Here is a 17,031-nt window from a genome sequence, read left to right as displayed (position 1 = left end):
CACATTCACTAAAATGATCTATCTCACTGTTGACATTATGTCACCCTCACGACTTGCCTCCCACTTGTTGTGGCATCTGTAAACTTTGCAACAGCATGTTCACTTCCCTCGTCTCAGTTACTTATAGTTACAGGTTGCCAACCTGAAAATGCTCTTATCCTAGCTCGCTCCAGTTTATTAATTAATTAATTCTCTATCCATGTTAATATACAACCACAAGACCAGGGGCTCTTATCTTATTACGTAGCCTTATGTACCATAGCTTACTGAACGCCTTTTTGAAATTCAAACACTAGTTCTCCTTTATCTCTCCTGCTTAAATAGGTCATCTTAGCCTCACCGCGTTGAAGCTCATCTGTCCACTGGACCAACTGTTCACTGTGTCTTTTTGAAGTTCTACACTAGGCTCTTCACAATTTACAATACTTCCAAATTTTCAATCATCCGTAAACTTTGAAATTGTCTTCTACAGGCTACGATCTGTATCATTGACAGATATTAGTCAAAACAAGGATCCAAATACCGATTCCAACTCAAATTTCATCCTTTGACCTTTGAACCCACCCAGGATAATAGGACTCCTCTCTCTAAATACTGATGCCTGGGGAACATCATTACAACTCTCCTCCAGACTGAAAAATATCCACTGACCATCCATCTCTGTGTCCTATTATTCAGACAATTTTGTAACCTTGGATTTAAATAAAAACTGTAACAACTGTAGATGCTGTAAATCAGAGACAACAGACAATTGGTAGGAGTAGGCCATTCGGCCCTTCGAGCCTGCACCACAAAAACAGAAGTTGCTGGAAAAGCTCAGCACGTTTGGCAGCATGTGTGCAAAGAAATCAGAGTTAGCGTTTCTTCATAACTGATAGCTGGAAAATTGTTGGTTTATATGCATAAAATAGGGGTGTGGGGGAAGGGGGAAAGGAATAAATGGTAGGCAGGGATAGAGTCTAAAGAAAGGAGAACAGTTGTACAAGGAGTGGATAAGAATCTGGCGAAGAGAATGGATAACTGTTAATGGAATGTTAATAGCCACTAATAGCCTCCATTAACAACTATACACTCTCCTAACCAGATCGTTATTCACTCCTTTGTCTGTCCAACTTTTCTTTCTCTCTCTTTAGTCTCTATCCCCACCTATTGTTTACTCCTTAATCCCTCCCCCGACCTTATTATATGCATATAAACTGACATCTTCTTAGCTTCCAGATTAGAGTGGTGCTGGAAAAGCACAGCAGGTCAGGCAGCATCCTAATTTTCCTGATGAAGGTCTTTTGCCCGAAATGTTGATTTTCCTGCACCTCAGATGCTGCTTGACCTGCTGTGATTTTCCAACACCACTGTAATCCTGACTCTAACCTCCAGCACCTGCAGTACCCACTTCCGCCTATCTTCTTAGCTTCTATCAGTTCTGAGGGAGGGTCACTGGACCCAAAATGTTAACTCTGATTTTTTTTCACAGATGCTGCCAGATCTGCTGAGCTTTTCCAGCAACTTCTGTTTTTGTGTTTGACATAGATCTATATTATTGGTCCTTCACTGTCACTGGTTTGAAATCCTGGAACTTCCTACATCTTAAAGAATGCAGTGGTTCAAGGTGGCAAATCACCACCACTCTTTCTCCCAGGCACTCAGGAATTAGCAATAAACGCTGGTCAATCTAGCAATGTTCACATCCCATGGGTGAATTTTTAAAATTATATTGGAATCTATGTTAGCTAGAAACCACATTATTTGGAAATGATCCATTTCATTAACTTCCTGCAATCCAACTCTGGATCTCACTGTTTCTGTACTGTCAATTATACTGATTTACCAAAATCTGATAACTTCAGGTTCAATTAGATATCCATTCTCCTCTTCCACTAACTTACTTCCCGAGTTTTGATGAATGCAGTTTTACAGACATTGGTTCAACTCCAATCCTTGATTCGTGCCCCTTGGATATTTTCTAATCAACCTGCCCAGAGACAATAGGAAGCCCAATCACACCCTTTCCAGCAGAGCTATAATTAAAACCCCAGCTGATTATACACTATCCACTATCGGAGTGCTGAGGCAAATTGCAGAATTACCACTGATGACCGAGCCAAGTTAATGCAGGTAAGGGTTGATGTCAGGTCTTATTGTATGTAGGCGTTGAGCTGTGGTATCCCATTGCTTTGAAGAACCCAACTGTTCACATTCACACAGTTGTGTTCACAATTTAAGATGATCCAAATAGCACCTCTGAAAATGGAAAATCTACTTCAATAAGCATTTTAAGAGGAGATACGCACATTTTTCCTTCTGCTTCTGTGCAGGAACTTGTGATCGAGAGCTGGCAGATGAGACTGGACTAGCTAAGTCTGCATACATATTCTCAGAATCGGCACTTCTTACAGAGCTGCTGCTTGATGATGCACTTGACACGGATGATACACTGCTCACACTGAGGGACCTGGAACAAAATTAATGCTTTGAAACATTCTGTTTAAGGTTAGACACTGAAAGTAAATGATTTACAGTGTGCCAGTGTTGAATACATTAAAAACCATGCCTCTAGCAAGTTCCTGATCAAAGATGTAATCAACACTGGAACACAAGTAAAATACTGTAAATGGTGGGAGTCAGATGACGAAACAAAAAAACTGGAAGATGTTCTGATGTACTCTTTCAAAAGTCCTCAGCTTTGAGAATCCCAAAATGAAGAGGGAAACATAAAGTAGGAAACTACTGGCGATTTAGTCCAACATTTGGTATGGGGAAAGTTTTAGAATCTGTTATTAAGGAACTTTCAGCAGGGTACTTAAGAAAATAAGAAAGGTGGCGGCATTTGGCACACTTACCTTCATTGGTCAGAGAATCAAATAAAGGAGTTGAGACGTCACATTACAACTGTACAGGACAATGGTGAGGACACAAAGTTTTGGTAGCGCTGATTTAGGATAGATATTATTAAATTAGAAAGGGTACAGAAAAAATTTACAAGGTTGCTCCCAGATCTGGAGGGTTTTGAGTTAAAAGGAGAAAGCTGGATCAGCTGGCACTTTTAGCGCTGGTGAGCAGGAGGTTGAGGAATGACCTTATCGAGGTTTATAAAATCACAAGGGGCATAGATATGGTGAATAGCAAAGGTATTTTCCCTAGGGCAGGGGAATTCAAAACTAGATTTTAGGTGAGAGGGGAAAGATTTAAAAGGAACCTTGAAGGGGAACCTTTTCACTCACAGGGTGGTACATATATTGATTAAACTTTTCACACACAAGGTAGTACACATATCAACTAAACTGCCAGAAGTGAGAGATGCAGTACAGTTACAACATTAAAAACAAACATTTGGACAGATACATGGACAGGAAAAATTTAAGAGGGATATGGACCAAAGACAGGTAAATAGGACTAGTTTAGATTGGGAAGCCTGGTGGGCATAAGTTGGATCAAAGGGTCTGTTTCCATGCTAACTGACGCTATGACTCTAAATCACAATGTGTGATCAGACAGAGTCAAACAGTATTTAGTTCGTCTATTAGATCCTGTTGACAATATTACATGCACAGTGGATAAAGGAGAAACATTAGAGTTTTTAAAAATTATTTCACAGGATGTGGGAGTCGCTGGCCGGCATTTATTGCCCATCCCTAGTTGCCTTTTCTCTGATGGTACGGTGCAAATGTGAACCATTTGCAGTCCATTTGACTTTTATTTAAGAGTCATAGAACATAGAACTTTACAGCACAGGAACGGGACTATTGGTCTGTGATGTTGTGTCGAACATGACAGCAAATTAAATGCCTTCTGCCTGTCCTTACAAAGAACAAAGAAAATTGCAGCACAGGAACAGGCCCTTTGGCCCTCCAAGCATGCACTGAACCAGATCCTCTATCTGAACATGTCTCCTATTTTTTTAGATTAGATTAGATTACTTACAGTGTGGAAACAGGCCCTTCGGCCCAACAAGTCCACACCGACTCGCCGAAGCGCAACCCACCCAGATCCATTCCCCTACATTTACCCCTTCACCTAACACTATGGGCAATTTAGCATGGCCAATTCACCTAACCTGCACATCCTTGGATTGTGGGAGGAAACTGGAGCACCTGGAGGAAACCCACGCAGCCACAGGGAGAATGTGCAAACTCCACACAGTCACCTGAGGCGGGAACTGAACTCGGGTCTCTGGCGCTGTGAGGCAGCAGTGCTAACCACTGTGCCACCGTGCCGCCCACAGATCTATACCCCTCTGCTCCCTGTCCATTCATGTGTCTGTTTATATATCTCTCTAATGATGCTATCTTGCCCACCTCTACCACCTCCGCTAGCAACGCGTTCCAGGCACCCTCCCACTCTCTGCCAAAAGAAATTTCCATGCATACCTCCCTTAAACTTTTCCCCACTTACCTTGAACTTGTGACCCATAGGAGTGGAGTCCTTGGTCCATATCCTTCCATATTCATGTGCTTATCTCAAGTTCCTTAAATGGCCCTATTGTATCTGCCTCCAGCTTAAATGCATGCCCCCTCGTATTGGACACTTCAACTCTGGGAAAAAGATTCTGACCATCTGACCTATTTGTGCATCTCATAATTTTATGGACGATCAAGTCTCCCCTCTGCTACTCCAGAGAAAACGATCTGAGTTTTTATTGCCTCTGCTTAAAACTCATACCTTTTCATCAAGGCAGAATCCTGGTAAACCTCTTCTGCACCCCCTCCAAAATCTCCACATCCTTCCAATAACATGGCGACCAGAATTGAACGCCTAACCAAAGTCTTTTAAAGCCACATGATATCCTGACTCTTGCACTGAATTTCCTGACCAATAAAGGCAAGCATGCCACCCGCCTTCTTTACCACCCTATCTCCTTTTGTGGCAACTTCCAGGGAGCTATGGACTTGAATCCTAAGATTCCCCTTCATATCAATGCTACTCAGGGTCTGCCATTAACTGTATACTTTTCCTTAACATTTGATCTCCCAAAGTACAGCACCTCACAATTACTCAGATTAAACTCCATTTCTCCCCCCATATCTGCAACAGATCTACATCCCGCTGTATCCTTTGACAATCTTCTACACTATCCACAACTCCACCAATCTTTGTATTGTCTGCAAACTTACTAACCCACCATCTACATTTTCATATAGCACAAAGCAGAGATCTCAGTACGAATAACAAACAGCCATACCAAACTTGAAACCTTAAATCTTTTTCTTTGTCCAAACACTGTCAGATCTGTTGAAATTATTTATATGGCTAATTCCATGTTGGTCAATGGTCACCTCTGGGATCTTGACAGTGGGGGAATAAAGGATGTTAATGCCAATCAATATCAAGGGGCGATGGTTACATTCTCTCTTGTTTCACCTGTGTATTGAAAATGCTACTTAATGTGTTATATTTGAATTTCCAAAAGGTATCTAATAAGACCATAAGGTATAGAAGTGGAAGGAAGGCCATTCGGCCCATTGAGTCCACTCCGCCATTTAATCATGGCTGATGGGCAATTCAACTCCACTTACCCGCACTCTCCCCATATCCCTTAATTCCTTGCAAGATCAAGAATTTATCAATCTCTGCTTTGAAGACATTTAACGTTCTGACCTCCACACTCTGCGGCAATGAACTGCACAGGCCCACCACTCTCTGGCTGAAGAAATGTCACCGCATTTCCGTTCTAAATTGACCCCCTCTAATTCTAAGGCTGTGACAATGAGTCCTAGTCTTCCCGCCTGACGGAAACAACTTCCCAGCATCCACCCTTTCCAAGCCATGTATTATCTTGTAAATTTCTATTAGATCTCCCCTCAACCTTCTGAACTCTAATGAATACAATCCCAGGATCCTCAGCTGTTCCTCGTATGTTAGACCTACCATTCCAGGGATCATCCGTGTGAATCTCCGCTGGACACGCTCCAGTGCCAGTATGTCCTTCCTGAGGTGTGGGGACCAAAATTGGACACAGTATTCTAAATGGGGCCTAACCAGAGCTTTATAAAGTTTCAGTAGCACATCGCTGCTTTTATATTCCAACTCTCTTGAGATAAATGACAACATTGCATTCGCTTTCTTAATCACTGAGGAGAAAGTGAGGATTGCCGATGGTGGAGATCAGAGCTGAAAATGTGTTGCTGGAAAAGCGCAGTTCAGGCAGCATCCAAGGAGCAGGAGAATCAACATTTCGGGCATGAGCCCTTCTTAATCACTGACTCAACCTACAAGTTAACTTTTAGAGAATCCTGTACTAGCACTCGCAGATCCCTTTGTACTTTGGCTTTAGGAATTTTCTCACTGTTTAGAAAATAGTCCATGCCTGTATTATTTTTCCAAAGTGCAAGACTTCGCATTTGTTCGCGTTGAATTTCATCAGCAATTTCCTGGACGACTTTTCAAAACCATTTAAATCTTTCTGCAGCCTCCCCACCTCCTCAGTACTACCTTCCTGCCCACCTAATTTCGTATCATCAGCAAACTTCACCAGAATGCCCCAAGTCCCTTCATCCAGGTCATTAATATATAAAGTTAACAGCCGCGGCCCCAACACTGTCGACCATTCCGAAAATGAACCTTTTATGGTTTGGGAGTAGATTTGTAGCTTGGGGTGCTCGTTGTTGTGGTTCTGTTCGCCGAGCTGGGAATTTGTGTTGCAAAAAAAAAGACGTTTCGTGCCCTGTCTAGGTGACATCCTCAATGCTTGGGAGCCTTCTGTGAAGCGCTTCTGTGATGTTTCCTCTGGCATTTATAGTCACTATAAATGCCGGAGGAAAGGTCACAGAAGCGCTTCACAGGAGGCTCCCAAGCATTGAGGATGTCACCTAGACAGAGGACGAAACGTCTGCAACACAAATTCCCAGCTCGGTGAACAGAACCACAACAATGAACCTTTTATCCCAACTTGGTGTCTTCTGTCAGATAGCCAATCCTCAATCCATGCCAGTAGCTCACCTCGAACACTATGGACCCTCACCTTACTCAGCAGCCTCCGGTGAGGCACCTTGTCAAAGGCCTTTTGGAAGTCTAGATAGATAACATACACTGGGTTTTCCTGGTCTAATCTACTTGTTACCTCTTCAAAGAATTCTCACAGGTTTGTCAGGCACGACCTCCCCTTACTAAATCCATGCTGACTTGTTCTAATACGACCCCGCACTTCCAAGAGTTTAGAAATCTCATCCTTAACGATGGATTCTAGAATTTTACTAACAACCAAGGTCAGGTTAATTGGCCTATAATTTTCCATCTTTTGCCTTGATTCTTTCTTGAACAAAGGGGTTACAACAGCGGTTTTCCAATCACCTGGGTCTTTCCCTGACCCCAGTGAGTTTTGAAAGATCACAGCCAACGCCTCCACGATTTCTTCAGCCACCTCCCTTAGAACTCTAGGATGCAGCCCATTGGGGCCAGGAGAATTATCAATTTTTAGACCTTTTAGCTCTTCAAGCACTTTCTCTTTTGTAATGGCTACCATACTCAACTCTGCCCCGACTCTCCTTAATTGTTGGGATATTACTCATGTCTTCCACTGTGAAGACTGACACAAAATATTTATTAAGTTCATCAGCTATTTCCTTATCTTCCAGGACTAGCCTTCTTGCAGCCCAATGTCTACTTTTGCCTCTCGTTTGTTTCTTATGTATTGTAAGAAACTTTTACTATCATTTCTAATATTACTGGTTAGCTGACCTTCATATTTGATCCTCTCCTTCCTTATTTCTCTCTTTGTTATCCTCAGTTTGTTTTTGTAGCCTTCCCAATCGTTTGATTTCCCAGTGCTCTTGGCCACTTTATAGGCTGTCTCTTTTTCTTTGATACATTTCCTGACTTCCTTCGATAGCCATGGCTGTCTAATCTGCCCCGGTAATCTTTCTATTCTTTGGGATGAACCTCAATTACACCCAGAAACTCCTGCCATTGTTGCTCTACTGTCTTTCCCGCTAGGCTCTGCTTGCAATCGATTTTCATCAGTTTCTCTTTCATGCCCTTATAATTACCTTTATTTAACTGTAACACCATTACATCCAATTTTGCCTTCTCTCTTTCAAACTGCAGACTGAACTCTACCATATTATGATTTCTGTCTCTTAAGTGTTCCCTTACTGTAAGTTCTTTTATAAAGTCTGACTCATTACATAGCACTTAAGTCCAGAATAAGATGTCACATTAAATGCTGCAGCAAAAGAGCACATGCTGTAGCACCATGGTGTTGTATAGATTGGTTCGCTAACAGTAAGCAGAAAGTTGGCATAAATGGGTCTTTTTCTGAGGCTGGCAAGCTGTAATTGGAGGAGTGCTACAGGGATCAGTGCTGGGTCCTCAACAACTTAGTCTATACCATTGATTTGGATGAGGGGGCCGAGTGCACAGTAGCTAAATTTGCTGATGATAACAAGATAGGAATGAAAGGAAGTTGTCAAAAGAAGTTGGAGGATCTGCGAAGGGATAGAGAGAGGGTAAGTGAATGGGCAAAAGTTTGGCAGATGAAGTATAACATAGGAAAATGTGAACTTCCCACTCTTGACAGGAAAAATAGAGAAACAGTTTACTATTTCATTAGGCTTTTGAAGAAGTCCCACATAAGAAATTAGTGTCTAAAATTCAAGTACATGGGATTGTTGGGATAGTGTATTGAGATGGATAGAAAACGGATTATTAGACAGGAAACAAAAAGTAGGATTAAATGGGTTTTTTTTGACTGGCAGTGACTAGTGGGTTATGCAAGGGTCTTTGAAAAAAACCCAGCTATTCACAATATATATATTATTAACTTAGATGAGGGAACTAAATGTTATATTTCCAAATTTGCACTTGACAAAAAGCTGGAGTGGGAGGGTGAGCTGGCTGGAAGATGCAGAGAGGCTTCAGTGTGATTTGGACAAGCTGAGAGTGAGCGAGCAAATACCTGGCAGATGTGATATAATGTGAACAAGTATGAGCATTTCCATTTTGCTGGCAAGAACTGCAAGTGGATTATTATCTGAATGGCTCAGAATTGAGGGGGGAAATGCACAATGAGATTTGGGTGCCCTCATACACAAAAGAGTCATAGAGACGTATAGCACAGAAACAAACCATCTGATCCATGCTGACCAGATATCCTAACCTAATCTAGTCCCATTGCCAGCACTTGGCCCACATCCCTCTAAACTCTTCCTATTCACATACCAATCCAGATACCTTTTAAATATTGTAATTGTACCAGCCTCCAACACTTCTTCGGGCAGCTCATTCCATAAACATACCACCCTCTGCGTGAAAAAGTTGCCCCTCAGGTGTCGTTGATAGGACAGAGGGCTACTGCAAGCCACAGTGCGACATAGACAGGATGCAGAGCTGGGCTGAGAAATGACAGATGGAATTCAACCTGGATAAATGTGAAGTGATACATTTTTGAAGGTTGAACTTGAATGCTGAATATAGGATTAAAGACAGGATTTCTTGGCAGTGTGGAGGAACAGAGGGATCTGGGAGTGCAAGTAAATAGATCCCTCAAAGTTGCCACCCAAGTAGATAGGGTTGTTAAGAAAGCATATGGTATTTTGGCTTTCATTAACGGGGTATTGAGTTTAAGAGCCGCAAGGTTTTGCTGCAGCTCTACAAGTCCCTGGTGAGACCACACTTGGAATATTGTGTCCAGTTCTGGTCGCCCTTCTATAGGAAAGATACAGAGGCTTTGGAGAGGGTGCAAAGAAGGTTTACCAGGATGCTGCCTGGACTGGAGGGCTTGCCTTACAAAGAAAGGTTGAATAAGCTCAGACTTTTCTGTCCGGAGAGAAGGAAGAAGAGAGGAGACCTGATCGAGGTGTACAAAATAATGAGGGGAATAGATAGAGTCAATAGCCAGAGACTTTTCCCCAGGGCAGGATCGACTGGTTCAAGAAGTCATAATTTGAAGATATTAGGAGGAAGGTATAAAGGAGACGTCAGAGGTAGGTTCTTTATGCAGAGATTTATGAATGCATGGAATGCATTGCCATCTGAGGTGGTGGGAGCGAAGTCACTGGGGACAATTAAGTGACTGCTGGACATGCATATGGATAGCAGTGAGTTGAGGGGTGCGTAGGTAAAGTTACTATATTTTACATTAGAATTAAGTCTCGGCACAACATCGTGGACCTAAGGGCCTGTTCTGTGCTGTACTTTTCTATGTTTTCTATGTTCTATTAACAATGGGGTGCTGGAGGCAAGGGTAATGGGTTAACACGGTCGAAAAACATTCATTATGTAGACCCATTTAACAAGATGAGGTAGTATTCAGTATGTAACGCAGTTAATAAGATGAAAAGTATAAATTGTATGAATCCAGTTAGCAAGGTTAAAAACATTCATTGTATAACAGTAAAGGGCTTGGTCTCTGCTATTGATACTCGTTGATTGTAATGGTCACCTAACTATTATGGATGCTGCCTTATCTGGATGCTCCTCCCTGTAAAATGACTATATGGTTCATTGAGAAACTGCTATTCCAAAGAAGACTGTGAACTCATTTCTCTGTGCACATGGACAATTGTTCTCTCTCCCTCCAAGGCCCAGAATAAAGATGAAGGAGGTAAAACTATACTGTGTCTCTGAGTGTTTTGCTTCAACTGAGGAGGGAATGGGGCGACAAGACAACAAAATAGCATTCCAAAAAGTTCAGAAATCAAGGGGCAAAATGGGAGGGGAACAAGTACAGTTTCCATTATTGGAGAAGAGTATTAGGAAAACAAATAGAACTAAAGGCCAGTAATTCTCCTGAACCTGATGGATTGCATCCAAGGATATTAAAGAAATAAGATAAAGAGATAGTTGATGCATTGATAGTAATCTTTCATCAATTCTTTGACCCTGCAAAAGTCTCAGAGGATTGAACTGGATGTTGGGGAGGCCTCTTCTGGAGTAGTGTCCAGTTTGGTCTCCCTGTTATTGGAAGGATATGATTAAGCTGGAGACGGTTCAGAAGAGATTTACCAGGATGTTGCCGACAATGGAAAGTTTGAATTATAAGGAGAACTGGATAGGTTGGTCCTCTTTTCACTGAAGTCCACAAGGTTGACAGATGGTCTGATAGAGGTTTATAAAATCATGAGGGGTCAAGATATGATGGATGGCAGGTGTTGTTTCCCTAGGGTGGGGGATTTCAAGACTAGGGAGCATATCTTTAAGGTGAGAGGAGAAAGATAAAAAAAGGCACGAGGGGTATTTTTTTTTTCATTTTTAAAAAACCAGAGTGGTTCGTGTTTGGAATGAACTTCCAGAAAATTGTGTGTCCAATCCAGAGGTGAAAGTGGATACTGGAGATTAGACTAAAGATTAGAGTCGTGCTGGAAAAGCAAAGCAGGTCAGGCAGCATCGGAGGAGCAGGAAAATCGACATTTCGGGCAAAAGCCCTTTATCAAGCTTTTGCCCGAAACATCGATTTTCCTAGCCCTTGGATGTTGCCTGATCTACACAGTCCAGACCATCACGGAAGCCAACCTCCCATCCATGGGCTCCCTTTATACTTCCCGTTGCCATGGAAGTCTGCTAACATCATCAAAAACCCGTCCCATCCCAGTAATGCTCTCTTCCAACATCTTCCAACAGGCAGGAGAATCTTGAACACGTACTAATGGGTTTAAGAAAAGCTTCTTCCCTGCCGTTATTAGATTGCTGAATGGACATCTCTAACTTCAAATAATGCTGATCTTGCTAATATTGATGTTGCTTTGTAACTTCCTTTGCTTTGCCCTGTCTCAGCACTTTATGATACGCGTGTCCTTGTTTGCTGTGATCTGCCTTTACTGCTCGCAAAACAAAGCTTTTCACTGTACTTAGGCAATTGCGACTACAATAAATCAAATCAAAAGCAAGGGTATAGTTACAATGCTTAAAAGACATTTAGATAAGTACATGAATAAGAAATGTTTGGAAACACATGGGCCAAGTGCAGGCAGGTGGGACTAATTTAGTTTGGGATTATGGTCAGCATGGAATGGTCGGACAGAACGGTCTGCTTCCATGCTGCACGACTCTGCATGGAAATTTCTCAATTTTAACACCCTTATTCAAAAAGAAAGGGGGAGGGGTGGGGGCGGGGGGAGAAGGAGGAGGACAGATTAGGGCAGTATGGTGGCTCAATGATTAGCACTGCTGCCTCACAGCACCAAGCACCTGGGTTTGATTCCACCCTCGAGCAACTGTCTGTGTGGAGTTTGCGTAGTGTCTCCCTGTGTCTGCGTGGGTTTCCTCCGGGTGCTTCGGTTTCCTCCCACAGTCCAAAGATGTGCAAGTTAAGTCGATTGGCCATACTAAATTATCCACAGTGTCCAGGGATGTGTAAGTTAGATGCGTTAGCCATAGGAAATGCAGGAATAGGGTATGGAGGTGGGTCTAGGTAGGATGCTCTTTGGAGGATTGTTGCGAACTTGTTTGGTGGAATGACCTGTTTCCACACTGTAGGGATTCTTTCGATGATAAAAAGAGACAAGTCCAAAGGGAGTCTCAGTTGTGGTTCTGCTCTTTTATCAGCATTTGTATCCTACTTTCACTTTGAATTGCACTAGCAGAGGCAAATCACCTGTCCACTGCAAGACAGAAAAGGAATAATATTGGTAATTCTGTCCATTTGTCTATTCATATAAAATTGTACTGTGTCACTCTGTCCAGCAATAATCTGTCCAAATCTGTTTGTAGTATTAAACAGAAACTTTACCGTCATTTCTCCCATCCTTTTCCCAACTGAGCTATGCCTCCATGATAGTGGCTACCCTCCTGTACTCTCAATCCATGCAATATTAGTAACGTTTAATAAGTGGGGTGTCACAAGAGAACAAAACCATATCCCGGACAATGATCTGTGACAGGGATCTGGGTTGCTTCTCTTTTCTCAAATCCACCAGTAAAGGCCAATCTTAGGGCTGTAAACTATTGGGCCTGCTGACTCACCCTTCAGGAATATGCATCAACAGCAAGGATTGTGGCAGGACCATTGCCTAACATTACTGCTTTTATACAATTTGACATGCACTGAAAAGAATAGAAACCCTATCTCACCTTGACCTGTGGGACCCGGATGCAGATTGAGAACCAGATGCTGAGGTTGATCGAGACGCTGAACGAGAATGTGATCGCGAGCGAGAACTTGATCCACTGTAACTGCTGCCACTGTCGCTTCCACTGCCACTTGCTGTCCGCCTGTACAGATATTGAGTATGCAGATTTTATTCAACATACAAAGGAAAAGATGAAACATTAACCAGAAAAGATTTGCAAGAATGCAGTTGGGACTGGAGAGCATGAGTTATAGGGAGAGGCTGAATAGGCTGGAGCTTTCATCCTCGAGAGCATCAGATGCTAAGGGGTGACTGTGTAAAGGCTTAGAAAATCATGACAGGTATGGATATATTAAATATCCAAGATCTTTTTCACAGGATCGGATCCAGAGGACATAGGTTTAAGGTGAGAGGGGAAAGATTTAAAAAGGACCTGAGGGGGAACTTTTTCACTCAGAGGGTGGCGCGTGCATAGAATGAACTGTCAGAGGAAGTGGTGGAGGCTGGTACGATTACAAAATTTAAAAGGCATCTGGATGGGTATATGAATAGGAAGGATTTAGAGTATATGGGCCAAGTGTTGACAAATGGGACTAGATCAGACTGAGATGGCTGGTCGGTGCGGACGAATTGGACCTTACTGTATGACTCTATGACTTCACAATTGACTAAATACTTTCTAAGTGTAGTCACTATTCTGATAGACTGTAGCTCTTCCCTGTTCATCTTAGAACAGTGTCATGGGCTCTTAAGCGTCCACTGAAAACACAAATGGAGTTTTAGTTTAAAAATATTATCAGAGATTGCAGAACTGGAATGTCAAGTAACAAAATTAACCAGAACTACTTCAGATTAATCAAAATATAAGGTGTGCTGGGCAAAATTTCAAAGAAACATCCCAAAACAGTCAGGACCAAAAGGAAATACTGTAATTGGACAGAATTGGTCACAGGCAGAAGGCAGGGTGGTGAAGGTGGCATTTGGCACATTTGCCTTCACTGGTCTTAACACTAAGTACAGGAGGTGGGAGGTGATGTTACAGCTGTATAGGACATTGGTGAGTCCAATTCTAGTCACCCTTCTATAGGAAGGATATTGTTAAACTTGAAAGGGTGCAGAAAAGATTTACAAGAATGTAGTTGGCCCTGGAGGGCTTGAGTTATAGGGAGAGGCTGGAGCTTTTATCCCCTGAATAAAAGAACTGGTCTCGTTAGTGCTGCATATACCTGAAGCATAACCTCCATATTTTTGTATTCAATTCCCCGGCAATAAATGATAACTTTCTATTAACTTTGCTAATTACATACTGTACGTGCATGCTAACATTTTGTGATTCATTCACTGGGACATGCAGATTCTTCTGCATCTCAAAGCTCAGTGATCTCTTTTCATTTAGATAATATGCTTTTTTTTATTCTTCCTGCCAGAGTATTGTCTCATCTCACTTCTACTAGGAAGTGAGCAGAAATATGTGAAGAATAGAGTTGTCACTGTAGGTCATGGAGATAATGAATGGGGTGTGTTAGGGTTGAAGGTTCTGTGCTGGGACCAGTGCAGTTTCTAAATGATAGAAATTGAGGGGTAACCTTTTTCCACACAGAGGATGGTGCATATATGTAACGAGCTGCCAGAGGAAATGGTACAGGTGGATGCAATATTTAAAAGACATTTGGACAAGAACATGGGTGGGAAATGTCTGGAGGGATATGGGCCCAATGCAGGCAAATGGGACGAGTGCTGTTTAGGAAACTTGGTAGACATGGATGAGTTGCATCCAAGTGCCTGCTTCCATGCTGTATGACTCTTCTTTGGGAATAATTTTCAAAAAACCTGGAATTATACCAGCAACTTAATTGGCACTAATGGAGGAGTTCAATGAAACTTGATCAGAGGATGCTAATTGATAGTCTCCAACAACAGATTGGTTGGTAGCTGGTTCTGAGACAGCACCAAACAAAATTGAGACAGTTTTAGAGGGTATTTTATTGCAGAGCCTCATTTGAGAGACTTGCTTTGATTTTAACAACATGAAGTTATAAGTGATCTTATCTGAAAGCAGTAATCCATCCAAATGTCTGCCAAACCTCCGAGGTGGTGTCCGGGGCTGGCGTTCTTTCTTTCTTCCATCTCGGTTCTCAGCAGGTTTTGTGCCCTCTGTGGTGGTCTTTGGAACCTTTGCCCCTGTGGTGTGTCCTGTTGGCTGTGGAGATGGAAGTTTCTTCATTGCTTTTTCACTGTTTGGAGAACAAGTAACATAAAATGATAGAATTTTGATGAGAGTTTCGAAACATCAATTAATGTTTCAATAGAGTCATAGAGATGCATAGAACAGAAAAAAACCTTTTCATCCAATTTGTCTTTGCTGATCAGATATCCGAAATTATCTAGTTCCATTTTCCTGTACTTGCCTCATATCCCTCTAAACCTTTCCTATCTATTTACCTATCCAAATGTCTTTTAAATGTTTTAATTGTATCCACCTCTACCACGTCCTCTGGCAGCCCACTCCATACACTCACCACCCTCTGTATGAAAACTTTGCGCATCAATCCCTTTTAAATTTTTCCCCTCTCACCTTAAACCTATGCCCTCTCATTCTGAATTCCCTAACCTGGGGAAAAGACCTTGGCTATTCACCTTAACTGTGTCCCTCATAATTTTATAAACCTTTATCAGGACAGCCTATGAGGCTTCAGCAGAAAAATGTTCCAGTCTGCAGTCCAAAAGACATTCGACAAGGTGCTACAAAAAAAGGTCCTGTATAAGATAAAGATGCATCATGGTATGGGTAATGTGTTAGCATGGGTTGGCTAACTAACAGGAAGCAAAGAGTGGGGATAAATGAGTGTTTTTCTGTTTGGAAATCAGTGACTAGTGGGTGTGCCTCAGGGATCAATGTTGGGAATGCAATTTTTTTTACAATTTAAATAGATGATTTGGGACCACGTGTAGAACATAGAACAATACAGCACAGAACAGGCCCTTCGGCCCATGATGTTGTGGCGAACATTTGTCCTAGCCTAAGCACCAATCCTTGTATCTATCCAATTGCTGCTTAAAGGTCACCAATGATTCTGACTCTGCCACTCCCACAGGCAGCGCATTCCATGCCCCCACCACTCTCTGGGTAAAGAACCTACCCCTGACATCCCCCCTATACCTTCCACCCTTCACCTTAAATTTATGTCCCCTTGTAACACTCTGTTGTACCCGGGGAAAAAGTCTCTGTCTACTCTATCTATTCCCCTGATCATCTTATAAACCTCTATCAAGTCACCCCTCATCCTTCGCCATTCCAATGAGAAAAGGCCTAGTACTCTCAACCTATCCTCGTACGACCTATTCTCCATTCCAGGCAACATCCTGGTAAATCTTCTCTGCACCCTCTCCAAAGCTTCCACATCTTTCCTAAAATGAGGCGACCAGAACTGCACACAGTACTCCAAATGTGGCCTTACCAAGATCCTATACAGCTGCAACATCACCTCACGACTCTTGAATTCAATCCTCTGCTAATGAACGCTAATACACCATAGGCCTTCTTACAAGCTCTATCCACCTGAGTGGCAACTTTCAAAGGTCAATGAACATTGACCCCAAGATCCCTCTGCTTCTCCACCTTACTAAGAACCCTACCGTTAACCCTGTATTCCGCATTCTTATTTGTCCTTCCAAAATGGACAACCTCACACTTGACAGGGTTGAACTCTATCTGCCACTCCTCAGCCCAGCTCTGCATCATATCTAAGCCCCTTTACAGCCGACAACAGCCCTCCTCACTATCCACAACTCCACCAATCTTCGTATCGTCTGCAAATTTACTGACCCACCCTTCGACTCCCTCTTCCAAGTCATTAATAAAAATTACAAACAGCAGAGGACCCAGAACTGATCCCTGCGGAACTCCACTTGTAACTGGGCTCCAGGCTGAATATTTACCATCTACCACCACTCTCTGATTTCGACTGGTTAGCCAGTTCTCTATCCAACTGGCCAAACTTCCCACTATCCCATGCCTCCTGACTTTCCGCAT

General features: G+C 42.4%; 1 protein-coding gene across 9 annotated transcripts in view; it reads right to left on the bottom strand.

Annotated features, from left to right (window-relative positions):
- The window catches only part of zc3h18 (zinc finger CCCH-type containing 18), a 248,786-nt gene that overhangs the window by 42,859 nt on the left and 188,896 nt on the right, over positions 1-17,031 (bottom strand). For all 9 annotated transcript variants that reach the window (XR_015759908.1, XM_087995663.1, XM_087995669.1 and 6 more), the window contains 3 exons: positions 15,083-15,232; positions 13,000-13,140; positions 2,289-2,449 (listed from right to left, as the gene is read on the bottom strand). Coding sequence is in view for 8 of the 9 variants with exons in the window: in XM_087995663.1 (XP_087851789.1) it covers positions 2,289-2,449; positions 13,000-13,140; positions 15,083-15,232 (452 nt within the window). In the remaining variant the exon portion in view is untranslated. The remainder of the gene's footprint in view (positions 1-2,288; positions 2,450-12,999; positions 13,141-15,082; positions 15,233-17,031) is intronic.

This window comes from Chiloscyllium plagiosum, unplaced genomic scaffold (assembly GCF_037043375.1).
Source record: "Chiloscyllium plagiosum isolate Xiang-an unplaced genomic scaffold, Cpla_swu_hap1 HiC_scaffold_17, whole genome shotgun sequence".
Classification (NCBI taxonomy): Eukaryota; Metazoa; Chordata; class Chondrichthyes; order Orectolobiformes; family Hemiscylliidae; genus Chiloscyllium; species Chiloscyllium plagiosum.
Note: the sequence above shows the minus strand (reverse complement) of the source record. Positions and strands in the feature narration are given on the sequence as shown.